The sequence below is a fragment of the Conger conger genome, chromosome 14 (assembly GCF_963514075.1).
Source record: "Conger conger chromosome 14, fConCon1.1, whole genome shotgun sequence".
Lineage (NCBI taxonomy): Eukaryota > Metazoa > Chordata > Actinopteri > Anguilliformes > Congridae > Conger > Conger conger.
In genome coordinates, this window is record NC_083773.1 from 40886808 (window position 1) to 40910462 (window position 23655).

Consider the following 23655-nt stretch of genomic DNA (forward strand, 5'->3'; position numbering starts at 1 on the left):
GGACTGTACGTGTAATAAGCGCCCAGCACCTCACCAGCAACCACAGTCATAAGGTGCTGAAAGGCAGGGTTGCCGATGTAAGGGTTGCAGTGAAAGCCAACAGAAGGGTAGATCTCCTGTCCAACCCTGTTCCAGAAGATCTACCGTCCTGTTGGTTTTCACTGCAACCCTTACGGAGCACGCCTCATTCAATGTCTAGTACAGGGATCATCAAATCATGGGGGCTCATTCCAATAACTCATATTTTCTTTTATTTTTTTTCCTTTTCTTCTACTCCACCTGTCGGGAGAGGCTAGAAAAAGAAGTGAAGATGGGGAAATCGAGAACCTGAATTAGGCAAATGGACTGTCCCTGCTCCTTCAGAAGTCAGCTCAAAGCCATGTCAGTCACAGACTTGGCAGATGGGGAGAGGTGGATCCACAGGTTGATCGTATTTATACATCAGGCATCCCGAAAAAATACCGCAAAGGATGCGCTGATGTTTCCTAGCTAAAGCCTGGGAGTTCCTAACTTCTACTTCTAGCTCCCAGAAGGAACATTTAAAAAGGGGTTGGAATGCCCTTAAAGATGGTGGACCTCAAACTATTTCTGGGACAGGAACAAAGAAAAGCAAAAAGATAATAAGCATAATAAGGTAATGAGAAAAAAAATTAAGAAAACTTAGGGATTGGAATGAACCCCTGGTCCTTCAGGGAGAGCTGCTGGTTTTCCACCCTCCCTTTACCTAAGAGTCAGGTGTGAAGACAGTCTAGCCAATCATTAGCACTAATTGCTCAGTTAATTACCCAGGAGAATAGAAAGCAAGGGCTGGATTCGAAGGCCAGATTTCATGTTACCGGTGCTAGAGATTTCACTGAGCTGCTAAGTAGTAGAATCAGGTGTGCCATATTATGGTTGAAATGAAAACCTACAGGACTGTCGATCACCAGGAGCATCGTTTTGCAGCCCTGCTCTAGCTGTTGAATGAGTTAGGGCTTTGTTAGGGTTGAAATGAAAACCAAAAGGACTGTAGATCTCCAGGAACAGGGTTGGGAAGTCCTGCTCTTGCTGTTGAATGAGGTGAGCTTTGTTAGGGTTTAAATTAAAACCTGCAGGACACTAAATCTCCACGAACACTGTTAGGCAGCCCTTCACAAAGGTGATCACTCCAGGATTGATCAAAATATTAACATGCATCAGTATTAATGGGGCTGTGTGATTCCTAAGACATAGGGGGCCATTACGCTTAACGTATTTACAGTATGGATCCACGCATTGTCGGTTTGTGGAGTGTGCTGATTTTGGGGGCTAAAACTTAGAGTGAGATTCCCCCTTTGTGCCACTCTAAAATAATAACAGCTCTGAAGTACCATTAAATCACTAAATCAAGAGTTTTCTGATTATATTACCTGATAAGCCTGGCCGAAATGAAATGGTATGACTTTATTGATTTTGTTAATGCTGATGATGACCCTGGCGCAAAACAGAAAATATCTCTATGAGTGACGCAGAGAGGTTTATGGCAGTAAGTGTCTGGCAATATTGGAAATCAATGTCTCATTTGAAAGTAGATGAAGCATTCCAATAACGGATAAAAAACCTCCAAAGATATATTGCCGGCCAATGTAGGATCTATAGCAGTTCATTAATGCGGATTTACATCTGGTCAGGAGAGATTGATGCGAGCAACTTCAGAATGCTTTTCAATCTATTTTTTCTATCTGTGTTCAGCCCTGCCACTGACTCCCACAAGTTCCCACACTCACTAGTAAAACCAGGGACAAATTTAGCACAGGAGCAAATATACAAACCCACAAACCCTAGTTCTCCAGACGATAAAACACGACGCTAAAATGGAACTAAAACAGATAAAATCTGATTCATATCACGGAAGGCCACCAGGTGGCACTCACGAGCAGAAATACGACGAGCCAGCGAGCTGGCAGAATCTAGAGAAGGCTTAACGCTTTTCATTGTTCTCCAGCAACAGTGACTCAGGCTCATAAAAAAAAGAGAAAAAAAACAATGACTCAGGGTAAGCAAAAGACCCCATCATTGAACTCGGTGGAAGGTATTCAAACAGCTTCTCCTAATCAACACGGATTAGCAAGCTCTGCCGTCGGACAGACAGGAACCATGGAAAGATGGAACAATAGGTTGAGTACAGTGGAGCCACACAGAGCAGGCTGGCTGAGCTGTAGCTGGGTCCAGGTTGGGCAGACCTGGGAGCCCACAGCACACACCCTTGTTCTCGTGCATAGACAGCAGCTTAATGCTCCCCAATTGGGCTTTTTTTTTTCACCACAACTCCACTGAAGACAGTGTGAGCTGCCAACTCCAAACAACCAGGCCAGTGCATGTATTGTGGTAATTACAATGAGAATGGAGTGTGTTTTATAACAGCTTCATGGCATGATTTTTAAAGCACTGCAGTGAAGGGGAGAAACTCATCTGAACTGCCAATTGTAGCAGCCACCTGGACAATGCAAGGCAATGCGCTGCAGTATTTTCTTTCTGGCCGATACTATTTAACAAGCACTAGGCTAATATCAATACTGTTACAAAACCAAATTGTCGATACCAATACTAGTTCAAAACTACTTTGTCCATACGAAAACCAGTATTTTCCCTTTGTTTGCCATTGTATACCATTTCTTAACCCAGGGGTGTCAAACTCCAGACGAGGAGGGCCATAGTGTCTGCTGGTTTTTGGTGTGTTTCAGCACACGAGATATATTTCTAAGTCTTTCATTGGCTAAAGAGTCCACACACCTTGTTCTCAAGGCCTTAATTGACTGCTGATTGAAAGGAAACCACAAATACCAGCAGACACTGTGGCCCTCCTGGACTGGAGTTTGATACCCCTGGCTTAACAAATCAATCTTGTTTTTGACTTATGCAAGGAATGAATCCAAGCTGGTGGGGGAAGAGGTTAATTTGTTATTCTGTCTCCGAACAGCTCAACCTCAGCGAGGCTTCTACCATTTGGTGGCGTGTTGACCATTATTTTGTAGAACCTGGGTCTCAATCAATACAGCACCTTTGGGATCAGGTGGAATGGGGGGCTCACAGCATGAATGCGTGACCAGAAAATCTGCAGGAACTGCAGGAACTTGGTTGGGAGGCCACTTCCAGAGAACCAAGTACTAACCAAGCCCATACCCACTTAGCGTCAGCCATTTGGCAAGAGCCGGTGCATGATGGTATGGCTGCAGGTCATGTTCAGCTACATTGCACCTGCATCCTACTACTTCCTAATAGAAATGTATAATGCTTTACCTTGTTATCTTATATCAAACTAAGACTTAAAAAAAAAAAAAACATTAAAAAAATAGAAAACTGAATCAAGATTTTCAGGAAGGTTAATGAAGTAAAAATGAATGGCCTATTTCATATTTATATATCATAATGTTATAATATTAATGTAATAAATGCATTTATAATCATTTTATTGCTAATGAATTAATAAGGAACTCTTTATTCTTCAGCATATTTGGGTTTCCAAACACAGATTGTTGTCATACCAAAAGAAAAAATGACAAATGTTGAAATGTGAAAATATTCGTATGGTTGATTGATGATCAAATGTGATCATATGCATGTTTCATGAATTAATCTCATTGTTTTATCACCCTTGTACATTTATTAGTTTCATGTTTTTGTTTATAGTTTGTTTATTTGAGTTGGCACACTGCTTTGTTAACGATGTGCTTCAAGGCAGTAATTGGGAAATTTAAAAGATTATGTGATAACACATTTTGATGGAATTTTTAAAGCTGAGAATACTGTTTCAAATATTGAGTGTCACTTGATGTGAAGGATTTCAGACATATTTGCATGCATATTGGAGGGGCAGTTCCCTTATCTCTCCATACTCCTTGCAGTTTTTGTTAAAATAATAATATTTTGTGTTGATACTATCTGTTTGCCTGAACAACTCTGTGACAACTCCTGTCAACCTTCTCTGCCGTCAGACTGTCAACATTTTGTCAACATTTGACTTTGTTTTTTGTTTGTTTTGTGAATAATTGAACAAAGAAAAAAGCAACAAAGGAGCCAGCCAAGAGGAGTGAAGGCAGTGCAGTTCCATCCTATACATACGTGATTACTCCCCCCCCCCCCCCCCCAGCCGGTAAATGGGAGGACTGTTATGGTAGGTGTACCATGCTTTCTTTTTATATTTCCTTTCGTTTTGGTATATACAAACACACCTCTAAACCACACAGCATTCACTAGGTTAGGGTAAGAGTCTAAAGCCGCAGATTGTAGCTTTAATTATAGAGTAGGTCTAGCTTTTAGATGGCAGCTAGATACATATAGGTTTACTCAGTGCTTGTAGGTTTGTAGCTCATAACATGAAAATTTAATTAAATAATTCCAAAAGACCGCTATCGCCCCACCAATTTTGAAATTGACAAGAGAAAGGCTTATTAATTTCATGAGAGCCAAACAGCCGATTAAGCCAGTAATGAGGAAAGCAGTGAAAGAGAAGCAGGTTTCTGATAATACAAAATTGATAATCCAAATTCAAAATGGTGGTGCCAAATAAGGCACATGTGTATATCGAATAAGGGTATATGGAATATCTTGTCTAAAATAAATATACATTCATAACATAATCATATGAGTAAATGCAGCACTACATATATGGGTCAATCAATTGTGAAATAATTCAATAATACTTGACTCATTGTTATAATATATATATATATATATATATATATATATATATATATATATATTATTTCATCACATTCATTTTCACAACATTTCATTTTTATTTCAAAGTAAGAGACTACTTTCATGTCATAATCGTACATTTCCGAGTAGCTCTTTTTATCATTTCATGGCAACACTTTACATTTCCTGACACTCCTATTTCATGGCACGGTCATCTGCCAGTGAGCAGGAGTGGGCTGCAGCCTGTTTAGTGATGGCGGCTAATCCTTCACCATTCATTACTCTGCCTGGATCTCAAGACTAGTGCAAGACTAGTGCTAAACTGTGCAAAACTGTCCCATCTGCTGACTCGTTCCTGACCGGCTTTTCACACGTCAGCAGTCTGCGCCACGTACTTCTGCCAAAGCTTTTTTGGCAGAGGGAAATAGCCCTGCCATGTCTTACATAATTTCTCACATAATTCAAAATATGTGTATTTTAGCATTGTCATCTTTCTCCAACTTCTTTCACTCACAGACAATTGCCCCTCATTTTTTATCTCGCACTGCGGGGGTTGTGTTTATGTGGAGGCAGTGGCCCATTGTTGTTTTTTGGGCTTGCATAGATTTGTTCTAAAATGTATGAAATTGATCGACTCCATCCATGTGCAGTTGTACCAAGTGGGCATTGTTCACTCAAAGATTTTTCTGTGTCATTACTGTATTTAAAACAGTTTGGGCTTATGAATATTTAGCTAGAAACTGTGTCCACTACAAGTTAATTAGCTTACTGTGGCCAGGTTTATCACAGAACAATTTGATATGTTACAGTAGACAAATATCTTCAACTAAGTACTTTGATATTCAATATAGTATACCAAATGTATATTGAGCAAGCTGGTTATGAGGATATGGCTTATTAAATGTATTTATTTATTTATTTATTTATTTATTTAATTTACTTTCTGAATAGCAGAAAATGTATAGGTAATTGAGGCAAATGTGTTGCTTCTCTAGTCAGGAGAAAATGAATTGATTGGCCTTTTACACCAACAACACAAGTTTGTAAATACTGCATTGTTTCAGTATTGATGACTGATAAATGATGAGCCTATCAAATATACATTACTGGCATTTGGCAGACACTTTTATCCAGAGCGACATACAGTTGATTAGACAAAGCCAGAGACAATCCTCCCCTGGAGCAATGCAGGGTTAAGGGCCTTGCTGAAGGGCCCAGCGGCTGTGCGGATCTTATTGTGGCTACACCGGGATTCGAACCACTGACCTTGCGGGTCCCAGTCATTTTCCTTAACCACTACGCTACAGGCCACCCACAGGTAAACTTCACATCACATTAAGGCTGATTGAGCTGATACTGAGCAATTTATTATTCATGCAATTATCTAATCAGCCAATCGCATGGAAACAGTGCAATGCATACAATCATGCAGATATAGGTTAGGAGCTTTGGTTAAGGTTCATATCAATGGGGAGTGGGGAAAATGTGATCTCAGTGACTTTGATTGTTGGTGGCAGACCAGGTTTGAGTATCTCTGAAACTGCTGATCTCCTGGGATTTTCAAACACAACAGTCTCTAGAGTTAGCAGAGAATGGCGTGAAAAACTAAAAAAAAAAACATCCATTGAGCAGCAGTTCTGCAGACAGAAACACCTTTTTAATCAGAGACGTCAGAGGAGAAGGGCCAGACTGGTCAGAGCTGACAGGAAGGTGACAGTAATGCAAATAACCACACACTACCACAGTGGTATGCAGAAGAGCATCTCTGAGCACACAGCAGCAGCAGAAGACGTAATAAGTAAAAAAAAGCAATAAGTCTAAAAAAATACCTAATAAAATGCTCACAGAGTGTATGCATTAATAATGGACTCTGTGTTCTTCTCACCTCTCAGCTTTAGATATATCAGAGTTCTACTCAGCCCCTGGAACTCTCCTGCACACCACTGCTGAAAAAAATGACCAAGCAGCAGTAACCATGGTAACCCAGTGCTGGCTAACCAGAAGCCCTTCTGAAAAGCTGACCTAATCATGCTCTTCTTTTCGAGTGTCACACGTTGCACAGGATACGTGCACAACAACTTCAGCTCTGCAGTAGCAAGAACATCCCCAGCACATGTACTGTCCGAAACTGCAGTCCAGTCCGAGGACCAGTGGAAAGTGTGATAATGCTGTGTGTGCGTACATACGTATTTCAGTGATTCAACAAAGCGTCTATAATTATGTGACTGCCTATGACAAATATGCATATCCGTATGTCTCATATGTCATATTTCTTAGGTCTCATTGCCAACACAGGTTGGGGGGGACTGAAAGGAAGGCAATGAGGGTGGGAGACAGACGGACTTTAGAAACCCTGTCTGTTTATGTCTGAGCTTTTGCAAGTCAATTTCCTGGATAGCAATTACATAGCAAAAAGAAATTGCGAAGAATAATCTTGGCACTTTTCAAATATGCATTCTAATTCTAAAAATGATTGTATTGAAGTATACTGTATTACGAATTGCTGTATTACTTGAATCTCCTGTATCATGTTGCATGTTTTCACTTAACTAAAAGGCCTACTAATTCTGACAAAAGGCCAAATCCGAGCGTTCTAATTCACGGTGAATAAACGAGCATTTCAAATGTGTACATTTCAAAAAAGCACTTCAAATCGCGCATAGCGTCCGTCTTTCTTCCTGTAAACCGGCGCGTAGACGTCGCGGGAGAAACAGACAGTTCTTCCTGTAAACCGGAGCGTAGACACCGCAGGAGAAACAGACAGTTCTTCCTGTAAACCGGAGCGTAGACACCGCGGGTGAAACAGACAGTTCTTCCTGTAAACCGGAGCGTAGACACCGCAGGTGAAACAGACAGTTCTTCCTGTAAACCGGAGCGTAGACACCGCAGGAGAAACAGACAGTTCTTCCTGTAAACCGGAGCGTACACACCGCGGGAGAAACAGACAGTTCTTCCTGTAAACCGGAGCGTAGACACCGCGGGTGAAACAGACAGTTCTTCCTGTAAACCGGAGCGTAGACACCGCGGGTGAAACAGACAGTTCTTCCTGTAAACCGGAGCGTAGACACCGAGGGTGAAACAGACAGTTCTTCCTGTAAACCGGCGCATAGACGCCGCGGGAGAAACAGACGGCTGCGAGGGAGTCAGTCGGACAATCGTCTCTGATGAGCCGCTGAAGAGAGCGAGTGCTCGGAGCGTGCCGGGGGCCATCTCGATACCCGCCGTGCGGCCGGCATTTCTGTTCCTCCGCCGTGCGGTTTCCGCGGTTATCTCGTTAAGCGTGACCCTGCCGCAGGACGCGCTGACTGCATACCAATCAGACCGTTACCCGTTGCATCTGAAAAGTACATTTGGCCACAGCTTGAGATGCCGCGCCGTCTTTCTTTCCCCCAGTATGGGGTCGAGCCGTGTCCCCATCTAATTTTGAATGAGCGATGCTTCATGCACGAACCCCACTGCCGATTTTTACATTACATGTCATTTAGCTGGTGCTTTTATCCAAAGCAGTTGATTAGACTAAGCAGGAGGCAATCCCCCCTGGAGTAATGTAGGCTTAATGGCCTTGCTCAAGGACCCAACAGCTGTGCAGATCGGGTATCGAACCACCAACCTTATGCCTCCCAATCATATACCTTAACCACTACGCTACAGGCTGCCCTACCTTGTTTGGAGTGTAGACATACACAGCAGACCTGGGTCAGTTACGTATTTGTTTTGGTTTGAAATGCTTTTCTTAGCTTTACCGAGCTTGTCTGGCGTATGACCGAGGGTGTGACCCTTTATTTTTCTCACCCCCCCCCCTTTACTGAACTCCCCCACTAACACTCCTCTTCTTCTCTGAACGAGGGGGAGTGACGAAAATCGGGGCCTCGTTCCAAACCCTAAAAATGCTTGCTTCTTCATGCTCATTCGCCCTCGATTGGACGGGCGAATCCCCAAAGTGGCAGGGATGTAAGATGGCCGCCTCGACGAGTGCATTCCAGTCTAAGGGAGCAGAGGAAGGATTCACACTTCCCCGATCCCATCATTTTCCTCCCTCCGACGGAGCCATCGAGATATGCACTCAGTGAGCACTTGATTAGGTATTTATTAGACTCATTTTTAAGACTTGTTGGTCTTCTGTTTTCTGTAACCTATTCACTTACAAGTTTGATGCAGTGTGTGTTTAGAGATGCAGAAATGGTTATTTGTGTTACTGTCACCTGTTAGCTTCGACCAGTCTGGCTATTCTCCTCTGACGTCTCTCATTAACAAGGCGTTTCTGTCTGCAGAACTGCTGCTCACTTGCTTTTCACACCATTCTCTGCAAATTCTAGAGATTATTGTGCGTGAAAATACCAGGAGATCAGCTGTTTCTGATATACTCAAACCACCCTGTCTGGCACCAGCAATCATTCCATGGTCAAAGTCACAAAGATCTAATTTTTTCCCCATTCTGATGGTTGATATGAACATTAACTGAAGCTCCTGACCCATATCTGCATTATTTAATGCACTGCACTGCTGCCATACAATTGGCTGATTAGATAATCACATGAATATGTAGGTGTACAGTGAGTGAGTGAGAATAAAGTGCTCAATGAGTGTATATTGTGTCAGTCCATCACTTTCTGTTTCACTGGAGTATTGAAATGAGGCAACATGCATGCAAAATCCCTTTGACAACTATCATCATGGGAAAAAAGAACTGTCAATTCAGAAGACACTGATGATAATTGACCATCACAAGTCTGGTAATAGAAACAGTTAAACATACCACTTAGCTCTGTATGGGCAATAATAAAAAGGAGCAAAACATATGGAATGGTTGCAGACTTGGCATGAAGAGGATGCAAGTGAATAGTATCCCCACGGGCAGTAAGGAAAGTGGCAAGGGAGGCCATAAGTAACCCAAGGATCGCAGTTTAATAATTGCAGAGATTGGTTGAATCTTGGGGTCACCAAGTCTGAAAAAAACCCATAAAATGGCACCTCTATATCAACTCTTTGGAAGGGTGGCATGAAGACAGCCCTCACTCAGCACAATAGACAAAATAAAGCATCTCGATTTTGACAAACCTCATTGGAATTATGACTGGAAAAGAGAGAACATTTTGGCCATACACACCATCACACATGTTTGGCGGCAAAATGGAATACATACAAGGAGAAGCACCTCATACCTCCTGTCAAATATGATGGCGGGTCATTGATGTTTTGAAGATGTTATGCTGCCAGTGGTACAGGGACACTATTTAAGATGAATGGCACAATGAATTCAGCAAAGTACCAGGAAATCTGGTTTCCATCTGTTAGGAAGCTGAGACTTAGGTAGATTGTCCAGCAGGACAATGACTCCAAACATACCTCAAAATTCAAGTAAAAACAACATGTTCTGCAATGGCCATCTCAGTCTCCAGACTTACATCCCATCAAATGCCTGTGGTCTGAACTGAAGAGGGGGGAATGCCTAGGATATCAATGGTTTTGAAAAGTTCTGCATGGAGGAATTGTCAGAAATCCCTCAAAATGTGTTCTCTAACCTTATAGGAAATGACTCATGGCTGTCATCCTTGCCAGGGGTGTTTGCAAAAAGTATAAAACCAGGGGTGCCAATAATTGTGGAACCTGTTTTTTGGCAAATTTATTTTATTTTATAAATGCCCATGGTGGATGAACCAATGATAAAAGCTTGGGCAGTTGCCAAATGAGGATACAGCATCAAATTTTACGTCGAAGCATTTTTGGGGAAATAAAAACATCTATATCATGTGCTTGGGGGGAAAATCGGTCCTCTGAAAAAAATAATTTAAAACATAATAAAAAAATATGTAGCATAGATTGAACATCAGTAGCCGATATGAGTGGACATACAATCAGTGAGACCAGCTTGTTAATGCAAATATTTAATCAGCCAATCATGCAGCAGCAACTAATGATGTTTTTGAGACCAAATGTCAGAATGGGGAAGAAATGTGATCTAAGTGACTTTGATTGTGGAATGATTGTTGGTGCCATGGATGGTGGTTTGCGTATCTCAGAAATTGCTGATCTCCTGGGATTTTCACACACACTAGTCCCTAGACTTTGCAAAAAACAAAAACAATCCAGTGAGCAGCAGTTCTGCAGACAGAAATGCCTTGTTAATGACAGACTTCAGAGGAGAATGGCCAGACTGGTCAAAGCTGACAGGAAGGTGACAGTAACGCAAATAACCACGCATTACAACAGTGGTATGCAGAACAGCATCTCTGAACACACAACGCATCAAACATCTAAGTCGATAGGCAGAAGACTTAATAAGTCTAAAAAATTATTCTAAAAGCAACATAATAAAGTGCTCACTGAGGGCATTTTTATTTTGCTGTCAAACATGTATGAAGTCCATAATGGGCTTTTTGAACGGAAATATAGGAATTACTAGGGAGCCACTTCATATCAATTGCTGGTCCCGTGAGTGCACAAGCAACCGATCAACCAGTGAGGGTCCCTGGCAGCCCCCGAGTGACTGAACCCTCCATAAACTGGGCAATGTAATCCACTTTAGCACTTCCTTTGTGGTTACAATGTTTAAATCACTGAACCATAGCCTCTGTAGGCTAAATCACCACACGTCTACCTTTCCTTTTTGCAATCTTTGGATCTGAGGATTATCAGCTGGGCAGGGCATGCCGTTGCTTCACAAAGAGGTTCTGCAGAAACGGTGTGTTAGCCTGTGAGAACAGTTCCAAAGCCAGTGCCTGGACTAGAACAGACCGTTCAATTATCTAAGTACATAACAGGTCCGGGGAGGAGCGGAACCAAGCATAGAGTGTGATTAAAAGCTCTTAAGGAATGAAAAAGAAAATAGGTTTGGCAGAGCAAAACAGATGCAGAGATTTATGTCACCAATGATTGAAGACCTGTAAGGTTTTCACATCCCCTGAATCAACAGTAAAAATAATTACAGTGCTTTGTATAATAGCACTGCAACCACACAGGCAAGGGGGGAACCAAGGAATAAGGAAATATGAATACCCTAAATGCGTGCAGGAACTTTTTAGTAAATAAAGAAAAGAACAGACAAAACAATCCATCATAATGAAGACAAATATCTGCTTGTCTGTGTTTTTGTGCTGTGCTAAGGCTATACTGAAGAGGGGATGTAAAATTCTTGAATTATGAATAAAAAATGTAAACCATGTATACTTTATGCATATCCTGTAAGACCATTTTACAACTATTAGTTAATAATGCAATACAAAATTGACCAAGGTGTCAAATTAACACATTATTTGTACTGACAAATAAAAATGACCAATCATATTTCTATTGGAGGTTTGGCATTTGATAATTGTAATTCATTACAAAAACATCAATGCACCTTAAAAAAAAACAACTGAGGTATGTATTAGATAAATACTTCACTAACCAATTCAGTAACTTACCCTGGTGTGGTTATAAATACAATTTGAAGTGTCTATTTATTAATTGTTTGTCTCACATTCAATGTTTTACCTTCTCAGACAACAAATGGCTAACTTTTTATGGTTAAATTTTTCAGTGTCAAATTGAACAAATGGAAGCACAGAGCCATAGCTTATTCTGTTCCAAGCACTAGCTCATATGTGCTGCAAGCAATGAGCTCAATAACCTCAAACAGACTAAAGATGTTGGCAGAATTTTTTCTCTGAAAGATGATCAACTTAAGCTGGATGTGCTGGGTCTTGTCATGGGGTCATTCCGTGAAAAACCTGCCAGAGCTGTGGGAGGTGACCACCCAAATTTTGCTCAGACTTTGTGTAAATGTTCTTTAGATATTCATAAACATCCAAAACATTAGCCTCACTCGATTTTTCATTCTAGAGATATTACCTTTTAAAAAAAAGGGAGGATGGTACCCCGGACCAACATATCTTTGGCATTAAAGGAGGGACACAATTACTTTCTACTGTCTACTTTCAGATTATGAACTCAGAGTCTCATAATACTACACAAAAGAATTCAAAAATGTTAAATTGTGCCACATGGAAATGTTATTTTTATATTTGAAGGCATCAGCACCACTTGGTATATGACTTCCAAACTTCTCAGACTAGTAGATAGTTTCGTCAAAGAAGAAAATGAACTCAAATGGATCATTAATTTTTTTTTTAATACAATGACAAAATTGGGTCTGGCCAGAAAAAAAGTTTTGCATCAAAATGAAACATGTACGTATGTACTTCAAAAGGTATAAAAAGCCCACTTTGAGTTGAATTGAGTTGTTACTGCAATGCTTAGCATGTTTTGATCAGTTCAAACAGCACCTCAATTCACCGGAACATTTACATACAAGTAAGCAAAAATGTGGCTAAATGATTGTCTTTGATTTAAAAAATGATCAAAACATCTTTTGCATTTCTGTATTTAGTTATAGCTTTTTCAAATTGACACAAAATAATTAAAAAGTGAATAAAAAATAAGAAACTTTAGTACTGAATAAACATTTGTAACTTTTTACAAATTACATTTGTAGCATGCAAATGCATTACAGTATCAACACTTTTATTTTACATATGTAGGCCTATTATACAATTTTCATATTGACTGGAAACTTTCTACCTTACGATCTACTTTGTCTAACATGATCTGGCCATTTTCTGGCCAGACCAAATGTTGAATAAATGATCTATTTGACTGCTTGTGACAGTTCTTAACCAGGATATTTACTAGTATTTCAAGACTAGGTACCATACACCAAGTGACGCTAATGTAGGAAGCCATCAAAATATGTTTTATTGTGAATTAAGGTTCTCTTTGAAATTATCAAAAGATAACAACTCAATAGCAGTAACAATTCAATTTTTGAATTTATTATCAAAGTTATTATACCTTTTGAAATACTTTTGACTTTATTTTGCATGTGGCTGTCCTCAACAAAAATATCTACTTGTACTAAATATGTAGTAAGCCATCATTTTTGAATGACCACAACTTTGTATGCGCTGTAAAATTCTGAATCTGAAAACATTTTCAGGTTTTTCCCTGCTTTAATGCCAAAAATATGATGCTCCAAAATCGACACAAAGCCCAATTTCCACTTGCAAGTGGAAGTGACCATATTTCAGTCATAATATGCTTAAGCTAACATTTACTTACATTATCCAGATGATTTTATTCTGAAATAATATTTGTTTTATTATGTTAACAATTATGTACACTGCCACCCTGATAGAAAAAATGGATAGATTCAAATTCCACAAGCTAAAATAGACTAGCTTAGTGAACAAAGACGAGGACTACTGTATATCTAAGCGTTTCAAGTCAGTGTTATGCTGAATCTGAGTTATCAAGAATCATTTGCCTATTAACAATAACTTACAGATGCAATTGACTAAAATAAATAGGGAAGTACACATGAAAAAGAGTGCATTCTGAGTAAGCATGCAGGTTAACTAGCATGTATCGATCACGCACTTAGCGTGCACCAACAGCAGTAAAGGCTCTCTCAAAATGGCTGTGTAGCTCAAAAAAGATATCCTCTGTGCACCTCAACTTTGGGTTTCTGCATGCCAGATTGTTCTGGGTGTCTGAAACAATATTTCCAGTGCCCTCTGGTAGTCCATGTCCTCCACTAAAGGCCGGTTTTTCACCACCTGCACAGAGTTAAATTTCTCCTCAGCAGCCTGCTTGCAAGTCTGGCTTGATCTACTGGTAGAAAATTACAGACATTAATATAAACTGCCACTGCAAATTACAAGTGACCAAAATAATCTGCATAAATCACACATGGCTTTATCTTCTCATTGCTGAAGAGACTCATTTTCTTCCTTTTTTTCTTGTCTCCCAGTATTTCAACTAGTCTGACCAAAAGGGCACCGTACTTTTATTTAGCAATATACATAGCTTGTAGTCTTTATTGTCAAAAACGATTCCTCAGAGATAAAGCCAGGCCACAGTAATTTTGTCCTACAAAGATCTGCTAGCTTCTCCAAACAGACTAGGCTTCACCCTATTTGTCCTTCCCCAAATTACAAATAATTGCCCCCAAATTTTTTTTAAATTATTAGACATACTGCTATTAATTCCAGTAATAACGTTACTCTGGAAATATAAAATCCCTTCATTCTACGGAGTCCTTGTGAACAAACTAATCACCAATTCAAGTCTTGACATATTGTCTTACTGAAAGTGGATGAGAATATTTTTTTATGCCTGGCTACATGGTCAAAACTCTAATCTGTCAAACAGAGAGCACTAGTTACTCAAATCTAAAACCTGAATATAAATTTGCTTTAATTGAAGTACTAGTACAGTACTTTTCTCAGCCTATACAGTATATACAGTGTATACAGTATATACAGTGAGTGAGCACTTTATTAGGTATTTATTAGACTTATTTTTTAGACTTAATGATTTTCTGCTGCTGTAGCCTATCCACTTAGAGGTTTGACATGTTGTGTGTTCAGAGATGCTTTTCTGCATACCACTGTTGTAATGTGTGGTTATTTCTGTTACTGTCACCTTCCTGTCAGCTTTCGCCAGTCTGGCCCTTCTCCTCTGACGTCCCTCATTAACGAGGCGTTTCTGCCCACAGAGCTGCTGCTCACTGGATGTTTTTGGTTTTTCTCTGCAAACTCTAGAGACTGTGTTGCGTTAAAATCCCAGGAGATCTGAGATACTCAAACCACCCTGTCTGGCACCAACAATAATTTGACTGTCAAAATCACTTTGATCACGTCTTCCCCATTCTTTCATTTTCTTTTCAACCTCTCGACCATGTCTGCATCCCTGTAATATTTGCATTAACAAGCTGGAGTGCAAGTGTACCTAATAAAGCGCTCACTGAGTGTACGAGTCAATTGAAATCAGGGGGCGGGGGATGAATACAAAGTGCTGCCATTTTTACATGGTGAAACCAAGTACACATTAACTACATGTGGTTATTTGATTACAAATCTAAAATTGTGGTGCACAGAGCCAAATAAGAGACAAAGGCATTTGTCCCAAGCATTATGGAGCTCACTGTATACATTTATTCACCTGGACTGTCTATTTCACCAGCAAGTTTAATACCTCAGACTGTAACCTGTCCAACCCATATCTGGTGGATCCCTCATTAGATTTCTGCTACCACTCATTATATCTCAACTACTTAACTATTAGTCAGCCAGTGGAGGGCAGGATCCCCCTCTATAGCCGGGTTCCTCCCAAGATTTCTACCCATTGGGAAGGTTCTTCTCGCCACTGTTGGATGTTTTTCTTCCCACTACCTCAATTCCTTGCTTTTTGGGAATTCACACCTGGTTTTTGGCCAATTCTTTCCTTTCGATTTCCTCTGTGAACATCATTCTGACTGTCTCTGTCAGAAGCATTATAAAATTGAACTGAATGAACTCAACTAATGGCACATTTCACTTATTTTGCAAATGTCTAACAGAAAATATTAATCAAGCCAATTAATGTCAGTAAGGTCATCCCATGTTTGATCAGCCATAGCTTCACGTAGCCGATCTAGAAGCAACTATGCCACTCTCGTAACTTTTACATTGGGTAAATGGGATACCAATTCTAGATTTGTCTTAAAACATACTTCTAGTTCTCTCAAATGGTAGTCCCAATGTCGTTTTTCTAACAACCAGATTAAGCTGCTGAATTTCCACTTGAGCAATAGATCAGATTTGACAAGTTATGAGTAACACACAGTATGTACATAACTCTAGTGATCATACAAGCCCAGTTTCAAAATGCAGCAGCAGTTGAATATCCGACAAAATGGTGCCTGAAAACTGTGCTTGTTAGCAGCAGCGACAAAGATTGATTTTGGAACTACCTGCTTCCAAAATGGATGTATAATTATAGAGGAAACAAACTGAAGCATTTGCCACAACACCCCATATATGTTAATTTGTACAACAAATTGTTTGTGAATGTTTTGGGGGAATATCGGCCATGTTGAAAGAGACAAACTATTTTAATTATCCTGTAGTCCATAAATGATGCACAACAAATTGGAAGATGCTGCAATGCAGGGACCTGACTGCAGTGAAACAAACCTCAAAATTGCTTGTGGCATACTGGCTCTGTGTACAACTGCTGCAGTAGTTTGTCTGATTGCCAGCAGACAAAAGCAAGAAAATTTGAATACCACAATTATATACATTTTTAATGAACACCAATTATTTCATTTAGGTGCGGTGAAGATCTGGACTGTCCCCACAGTCAAGTATGATGGCTGATAGGGCTACAAAAAGTTTAGTTTGCTTGTATTATGTGCCATCAAAATTAACAGAAATGGGGGGGGGGGGGTAGCCTATTATTCTGCACAGCGCTAGGCTACTTCAGCATGCACCACCGTCATTGCCAGTGAACCAATTCCCAGGAACTCTGTATTGCCTCGTACACCTGTACACAGTGATGTGACTGGTGTTACGGTGACTATTTCTCGCCTTTACCAATTCCACCCATGCCCGCAGTACGAGAAAACACTTTACCAATTTAATTGATGCTGGCTTTGGCATGTGCGGTTACCGTAAGCATCCTACCTTTAGCCACTTCGTGCCCCGCAACATCAGAGTCTCCTTTGTCCGAAGACCCTGGGGTGGGTTCGTCGCCCTCAAACAGCTGGTTTACCTCTCCCTGTCTGCTTGACAGACGACAGTTGTCTTCACCTTTGGAGAAAGCGGTGACCGTAAACCTCTGGCTCATGGTAGAGACGTTACCAGACAGCGGCGAGAAGAGCGAGGCGGCTTCTGATTGAGCTTGACTAGGTGCAGGAATTCACCGAGGTTGCAAATGCAGACAGCTGGTAGACCAGCAGACCTTAAAGACGATGCAGAAAACTGAAAGGGTCTTAAAAGACACCAGTCTTTTATGTCAGCTTCTAAAAATCCTTCCTCGGTATCTTCTTAATAATGTAGCTATGTTGCCTAACCATTCGCATAGATAAGATACTGAACAGCAAGCTTTCACATCAACCGGTGTCTGCGTGGACCTGCGCGTCCGGGTCCTAAAGCCGGTTATTGAGCAAAGTGCTGTGTTGATGTGTGTGTTTATCTTTTTTTCTGACATCATGTTCTCGACATTCGACATGATTGCAATTATTAGGTAAACTAAGCTTGTGTTCTGTCACTCAAAACACACAAAGCGAACTGGATTTGAAACATGAACGTGTTAGGATGGCGACTAACATAGGCTAATATTTCATCAAATTACAACCACGTTAATTGAAAATATGCTATACATATTTGTTAGCTTGGGCTGGAAAATACAAACAATGAACCTGCCGTTATTATAAGTGAAAAGCCTCGAGGGTGTCACAATATAGCCTGCAAAGACAAAAGCTGAAATTTATGTTATACAAAATAAATTGCACAAACATCACCCATTTAAACAGCACAATTGTTTTTATTGATAAAAAAGTCTTTACAGGGAACCGTTTTAACCCAGGCAAATTAACTTTTTCTGACATGGACCTACACTTGCCATCTTTGTTGTATATAGCCAAAAGGATTTTAAATGTTTTTAATTGAATGCCATTTAATATTGATCTTGTGGAAATAATAATTATTTTAAATATTATTAATATCTGTTAGTAATATGGTTCACAATTAATATTGTGAGTATATCCCAAAGCCCATAGAAATTGAATTTTGTCCACGGTCACCTTGGTCTATTCGAGTATTATTCATCTGATGATGTGGCAAAAATACTTTTAAATTATTGTTACCAATAAAAAATTGTATGCGTATAGCCTACAGATTTGTGGACACAGGAGAGACTGGTGGACGTGCAAAGCTATAAAAACCCGAACGAAGCCTTCATTTCTCCCTACTTCAGCGTAATTCAGAACACACGTTCACACACACGACCGTCAGAATATTACATCATGACTTCCATTCTCTGTGAAAAACATTATCTTGCAGACACTGGCTTTCCACAATGTCAGAACTACTCGAGGGTGAAGTAACATTTGCACGCAGGGAACCCGCTGTGAGCAATCTGACATGTGGCCAGTAGAGGGCAGCAATATTGCGCAGGATGGGTGATGGGAAGCTAATCTCAAAATTATTTAACAAAAAACACACAAAACATGTTTTTGGATATATGAAGCAATGGCAATCCAGGCAATCACTCATCTGGGGCCATCTGTTTTGGACATACAAAATGCTTAATGCATTAGATCAGGGATCATCAACTTTGGCCCTCAAATCCAAATCCAGCCCTGGTTGTCTTTTCTCCCGGGTAATACTGGGATACTGATTGGCCAGACAGCCTTCACACCTGACTCCCAAGTAAAGGGTGGGTGGAAAACCAGCCATTCTTGGCTCTTGAGGACTGTGAAATACTGATTCCTGCATTAGACAAACCTTCTCAAGCCGCAATTCATCACATTCGTCATAAGATTTCATAATACCACAAAGTTCAGTTCTGTAATTGAAACAAATAAGTGTGCACACAAAATACAAATCATTGGATTTACTCAACAAAATTATGGACAGTGGTTGCATGCAATATTATTAAGTATATGTGACTTCAAATGATGAATTACTTGTGACCAGCAGATTAAATAAATGTAAACAAACTCATTTTTCTTAAGCATGTCCATTATTGGTCGTAACGGACCTTGAAGCAGGCATCAGTTTGTTACAGTTGCACACTGAGGACCAGGGTTTGATTGTGTTCGATTCCCGGTCCTGTCAAAAGCTGAGTTTGGCCGGCTCTCATGGAGCGGCATAATTGGCTCGCTGTTCCAAGGGAGGGACTCAGCAGGGATCGCCGCGTGTGTGCACCTTGGAATTACGGTCGCAGGCTGTGAGACGAGACAGCTTGAAGAAGGCGTGTTGCTCTCCATATGGGCTGCTGAGGGATGGGGTCGTAAGCGGTGTATCCCCAGCTAACAATAATTGGATTAGATAGGGTACAATTGGCCACCAAACTGGGAGAAAAAGGAAAAAATTCTACAAATAAAAAAATAAAAAAATAAAAATTGTCCATTACTATTCTTGAACCTGTTTGACTGCAGACATAATCCTGGTCTCTTCTGAAAGGTAACCCTTTCGGATTTGTTTTCAGTCAAAATTACTCTAAATATTGATAAAACAAAGTTACAGAAGCTCAAACATGGAAGTGGGAGGTTATTTTCTCACTTGGATACAACTTATTGTGGCTTTTTAAAATTAGAAACTAAAATGCATTTGGTTCGCTGGACCCTTGCCATAAAGACGACACTGACATTACCTTTATTCGTGTAGTCTGTGGATTTCAAATGGAGTTCCCCCCATGCTTGTTTTGCCACCAGTCATGTTACAAAATACAGAACTGGTGTCCCTAAAGCAATGGAATCTTCAAATAGATTATAGTTATAATCTTGAGTTTTAATGCAATTTCATGATGAGACTCCTTACCCAACCCCTTACCTGAACAGGGTCACAGGGACTAGCCAGAAATATGAAACGGTGAAGGACAGATCATAACCACTCTAGCTTATTTTTAAGTGATAACAAGAACACACAAGCTGGTCTTATAAAATACTATCGTACACCTTTAGTAAGGATTTCTTAAACCTCACTCAAAAACACAAAAACACAAAAACATATAGGCTAAAGTATCTAACTTCAATTGTCAGTTCTTAATCCCCCCCTCCAATTCCTCAACATGTGCTCATGAATTATTCACAAACCTCCTAAACTAATTCTACAAAAAATATTGCCTCCACCATTTCACATCAATCTGACTCCTCTCTTCTTCTCGTGTGGAGCAAGCCTGCATATCAAAATCTTGGCAGGAGGGAGTAAAACAAAAGGGGAGCAAGGGAATATAATCACTAATTAACAGTAATCACTATAACCTTTGCTGCCAAGTCTCTGCCTTCACGTGGTTCACCAGACAAGATTGTTCTAATTTCAAGAAGCAGTGCAGAGGCTTTATTTCAGATTTTGCTGTTAAATGTCAGCCTAACAATTTGATAGACATTGCCTTCACTCATAATGCTCAACTTGGTCAGTATAAACGTGACGATTATGCTCCTTTTGCATCTGCTTGGTTGTGGACAGATACCAATAAATGGCTTCTGTCCCCCCCCTCCTAAACATGGGAATGGTTCTACTGCTTCTGCCCATGACCAACACTGGCAGCTGTCTTACATCTGCACAATCCAGTTAAGAGCCACTGTCATCAAACAAGAAGTAATCCTATGAAATCTTCTTAGATTTTGACTGTAGGACTGTACTATATTCTTTCTTAAATATAGTAATACAAGAGGAACCCAGTGAAGGTAACTAACAAGAGGAAACCAGTAAACCACCAAAAGACCACTGATGTCCATGCACTGGTTTGAGATGCAAGTCAAAACATACAAGCATCTCTAAATCAGTTGACTGCAATTATCAAATATCAGGGTATGAGCAGACATTTTCATCAAGAACAGTCCATGTAAAGCTTTAGAGAGGGATGTGCTGATTATATACCATTGTGTTTCCAGCACTGCTACAGTTTACTTTAGATAGTTTTAGGAGGAATAGATAAGGATGTAAATTGATATGCAACCTGATCATTATTGTGCTGCAACAGGGCAAAGTGAGATCTGCACCTTTAGGGCTCAATAAAGGTCAAATGATGTCCATGCCTGATAGCTTTGGCAAGGCTACAACTACCAAGGAGTGAGATGTACTTTACGTCCATTTCTATAATAATGACAAATTTTACATTAAAATCATATTCCTTTGGAATGAATGGAGATATGGTAAGGTACATTATGGAAGGACATATGGGTCAATGATGTGACGTGTCCATTTAATATCCGAAACACATATTTCTTTCATTTCATACTATACTATAAATACTATTGAGAGTATGAGAAATGTAAGGAACTATTACACCTCAAATAGGAAAAATTTCATATGGGATAATTGTCCGCAGCAACATGCTGAATGCAAAATGCTACAAGAATAGTTGAAAATGAAATAAATTGATTAAATAATTAAATGAGCCTATCAACATATGAAAACATTACAAAAATGATCACGTCCAACTGATTTTTAGGCTTCAAAGCCCTTCTTCTCAGCACTGGAATTTCAACCATTGTCATCCTGGATAATCTGGAGCAAATTTACAAAACATCTTATTGTGATTAGTCATTCAGCAGGAAGTGGCATCAAATCGAAGCTTCTGAAGGACCCCCAAGCTGAGGTAAAATGTTAGGAAGGCTCTGTTAAAATATTTTTATTTACAAGGTTTTTTATTTACCCTTTTTACTCACTGGCAACCTACGTCATACTGGATAATGCCTAAAAAGCATTTGAAATGTGCTATTCATGCATTCATGCAGCAATTTATTTGACATGAAATGACATACTTAGTAGTTGAAGGTCACGGTCATAGATTTCTCTAGGCAGCCCAACCAATCGGCTGATTAAAGTTCAAACTCATTTTTTGTTGTACCGGATAACAATTACGTCATACAGGATTATTTTATGATACCCCACAGACTCATTCACTATCCACATGATTGTATTGCTTTTAGGCATATAATGAGCATTGCCATTGCAAATGTAAAATGTAAATAGCATATTACAAGCTTAAATGTTTTTAAAGGAGAACATATCTGAATTTTTGTCCATAAGTAACATAAGAGAATCCAAATGCCTATGAATCCACATGCATAGCTTTTTGTAAAAACAGTTATTATTATATACCATTAGCAATTAATACATGTTTTACAAGTACTGTTTTCATATTTTAAGGGAAATACTGTTCTAGATGCCCCTGTCCTGCAAAGAGAGCAGGACATCAACTAGAGAGGAGTTTCTTGGAAAAAAGAGAGCAAGGAATTAATATGGAACAAGCAAGTAAGAAGTGCAGTTCATTTAAATTAAAATCTGAGGTATGAGCAAGGGTAACTTTTATAAAATAAATAGTGGTGCATTTTTTATTTCCTGAGAAATACATACTTGAGATCTCACCTTGAATGTTTAAAAATAAATCATATTTTGGATTTCATGTTATCCCATATGACAGTTCTGACAGATTTAATCACATTATATGAATTAAAATATATGAATTACATTTGCTGAAATTAAATTTTTTTAGAAATAACTCAATATCATTCTAAAGAAGGTAAAAACTGCTTTTATTTGCATTTAACCATTTTTACAAAATTTGTTACTGACCCATATACACTGTGATGGGGCTATGACAACAGGACACCACCGGGTGGGACAAGTCCACTATAGAGATCTATGGTACGGTTGTAGTGTATATGCAGAGTATAACTATACCTCATGTTCAGTTAAAAGTAGGCTATATTATCCTGTATTCAGCCACCTAGTGGTACGGCACCATGAACACCTGTTCACATCAGGTTAGATTTTATGGTATAGTGGCTACATATCAGTTAAGTTTTTTTAAATGCTTATATAGGTCACTAATGCGCTATACTTAACGTATCTGTCTCCTAGAACAATGAGAACCCAAATTTATACAACAAAGCATAAATTAAATGAGGTAGAACATTTATGAGAATAGGAAAGGGGGGGGGGGGTGTCTGCGGGTATCTTCGGCATCCTTTCAATCAGAAGGCCTTACCTAATGTGTGGATTATTTTGCCAATCAACAACTTAATGAATCATTGAGAAATTTTTTTTTTTAAACAGCAGACACTGTAGCTCTTCAGAACTGGATACGTGATGTAGAAAGACAATGCACTTACATGTTCACATAAAAGTTCCTTATTGCATAGCGTCAATGGTTTATTTTGGAAAATGAATGTGTAAATGCTAAATAGGTTGGTTGCAATATTTTCACCTGCACGATTAAGCGTTAAGAAATTGAGCCGCCATATACATGTCCGTCACACACACTCAAAATAGTTTGATAACCGAATTATCACTGTTTTGGTTTCATATTAATCACAGGCAAAATAGATCTGAAAAAATAGGTTTATTGCCACAGACCGACACACTGCTGTACTGAATAGAATTAGCGAACGAAATCAACAGTCTAGTCACAGCACAAAGGCTTAATATTCATCCGCGTTTACGACACACAGACATAATA

At 39.5% G+C, this 23655-nt stretch overlaps 1 protein-coding gene across 2 annotated transcripts in view; it reads right to left on the bottom strand.

Annotated features, from left to right (window-relative positions):
• Window positions 1–17307, bottom strand: part of slc12a5a (solute carrier family 12 member 5a) — a 226047-nt gene extending 208740 nt beyond the window's left edge. Inside the window, exon 1 of one of the 2 annotated variants that reach the window (XM_061219845.1) lies at window positions 17155–17307. In XM_061219845.1, the coding sequence (XP_061075829.1) occupies window positions 17155–17307 (153 nt within the window). Of the gene's footprint in view, window positions 1–17144 lie in introns of both variants that reach the window. The other variant, XM_061219844.1, reaches the window with a different exon arrangement.
• Window positions 17308–23655: the final 6348 nt, after the last annotated feature.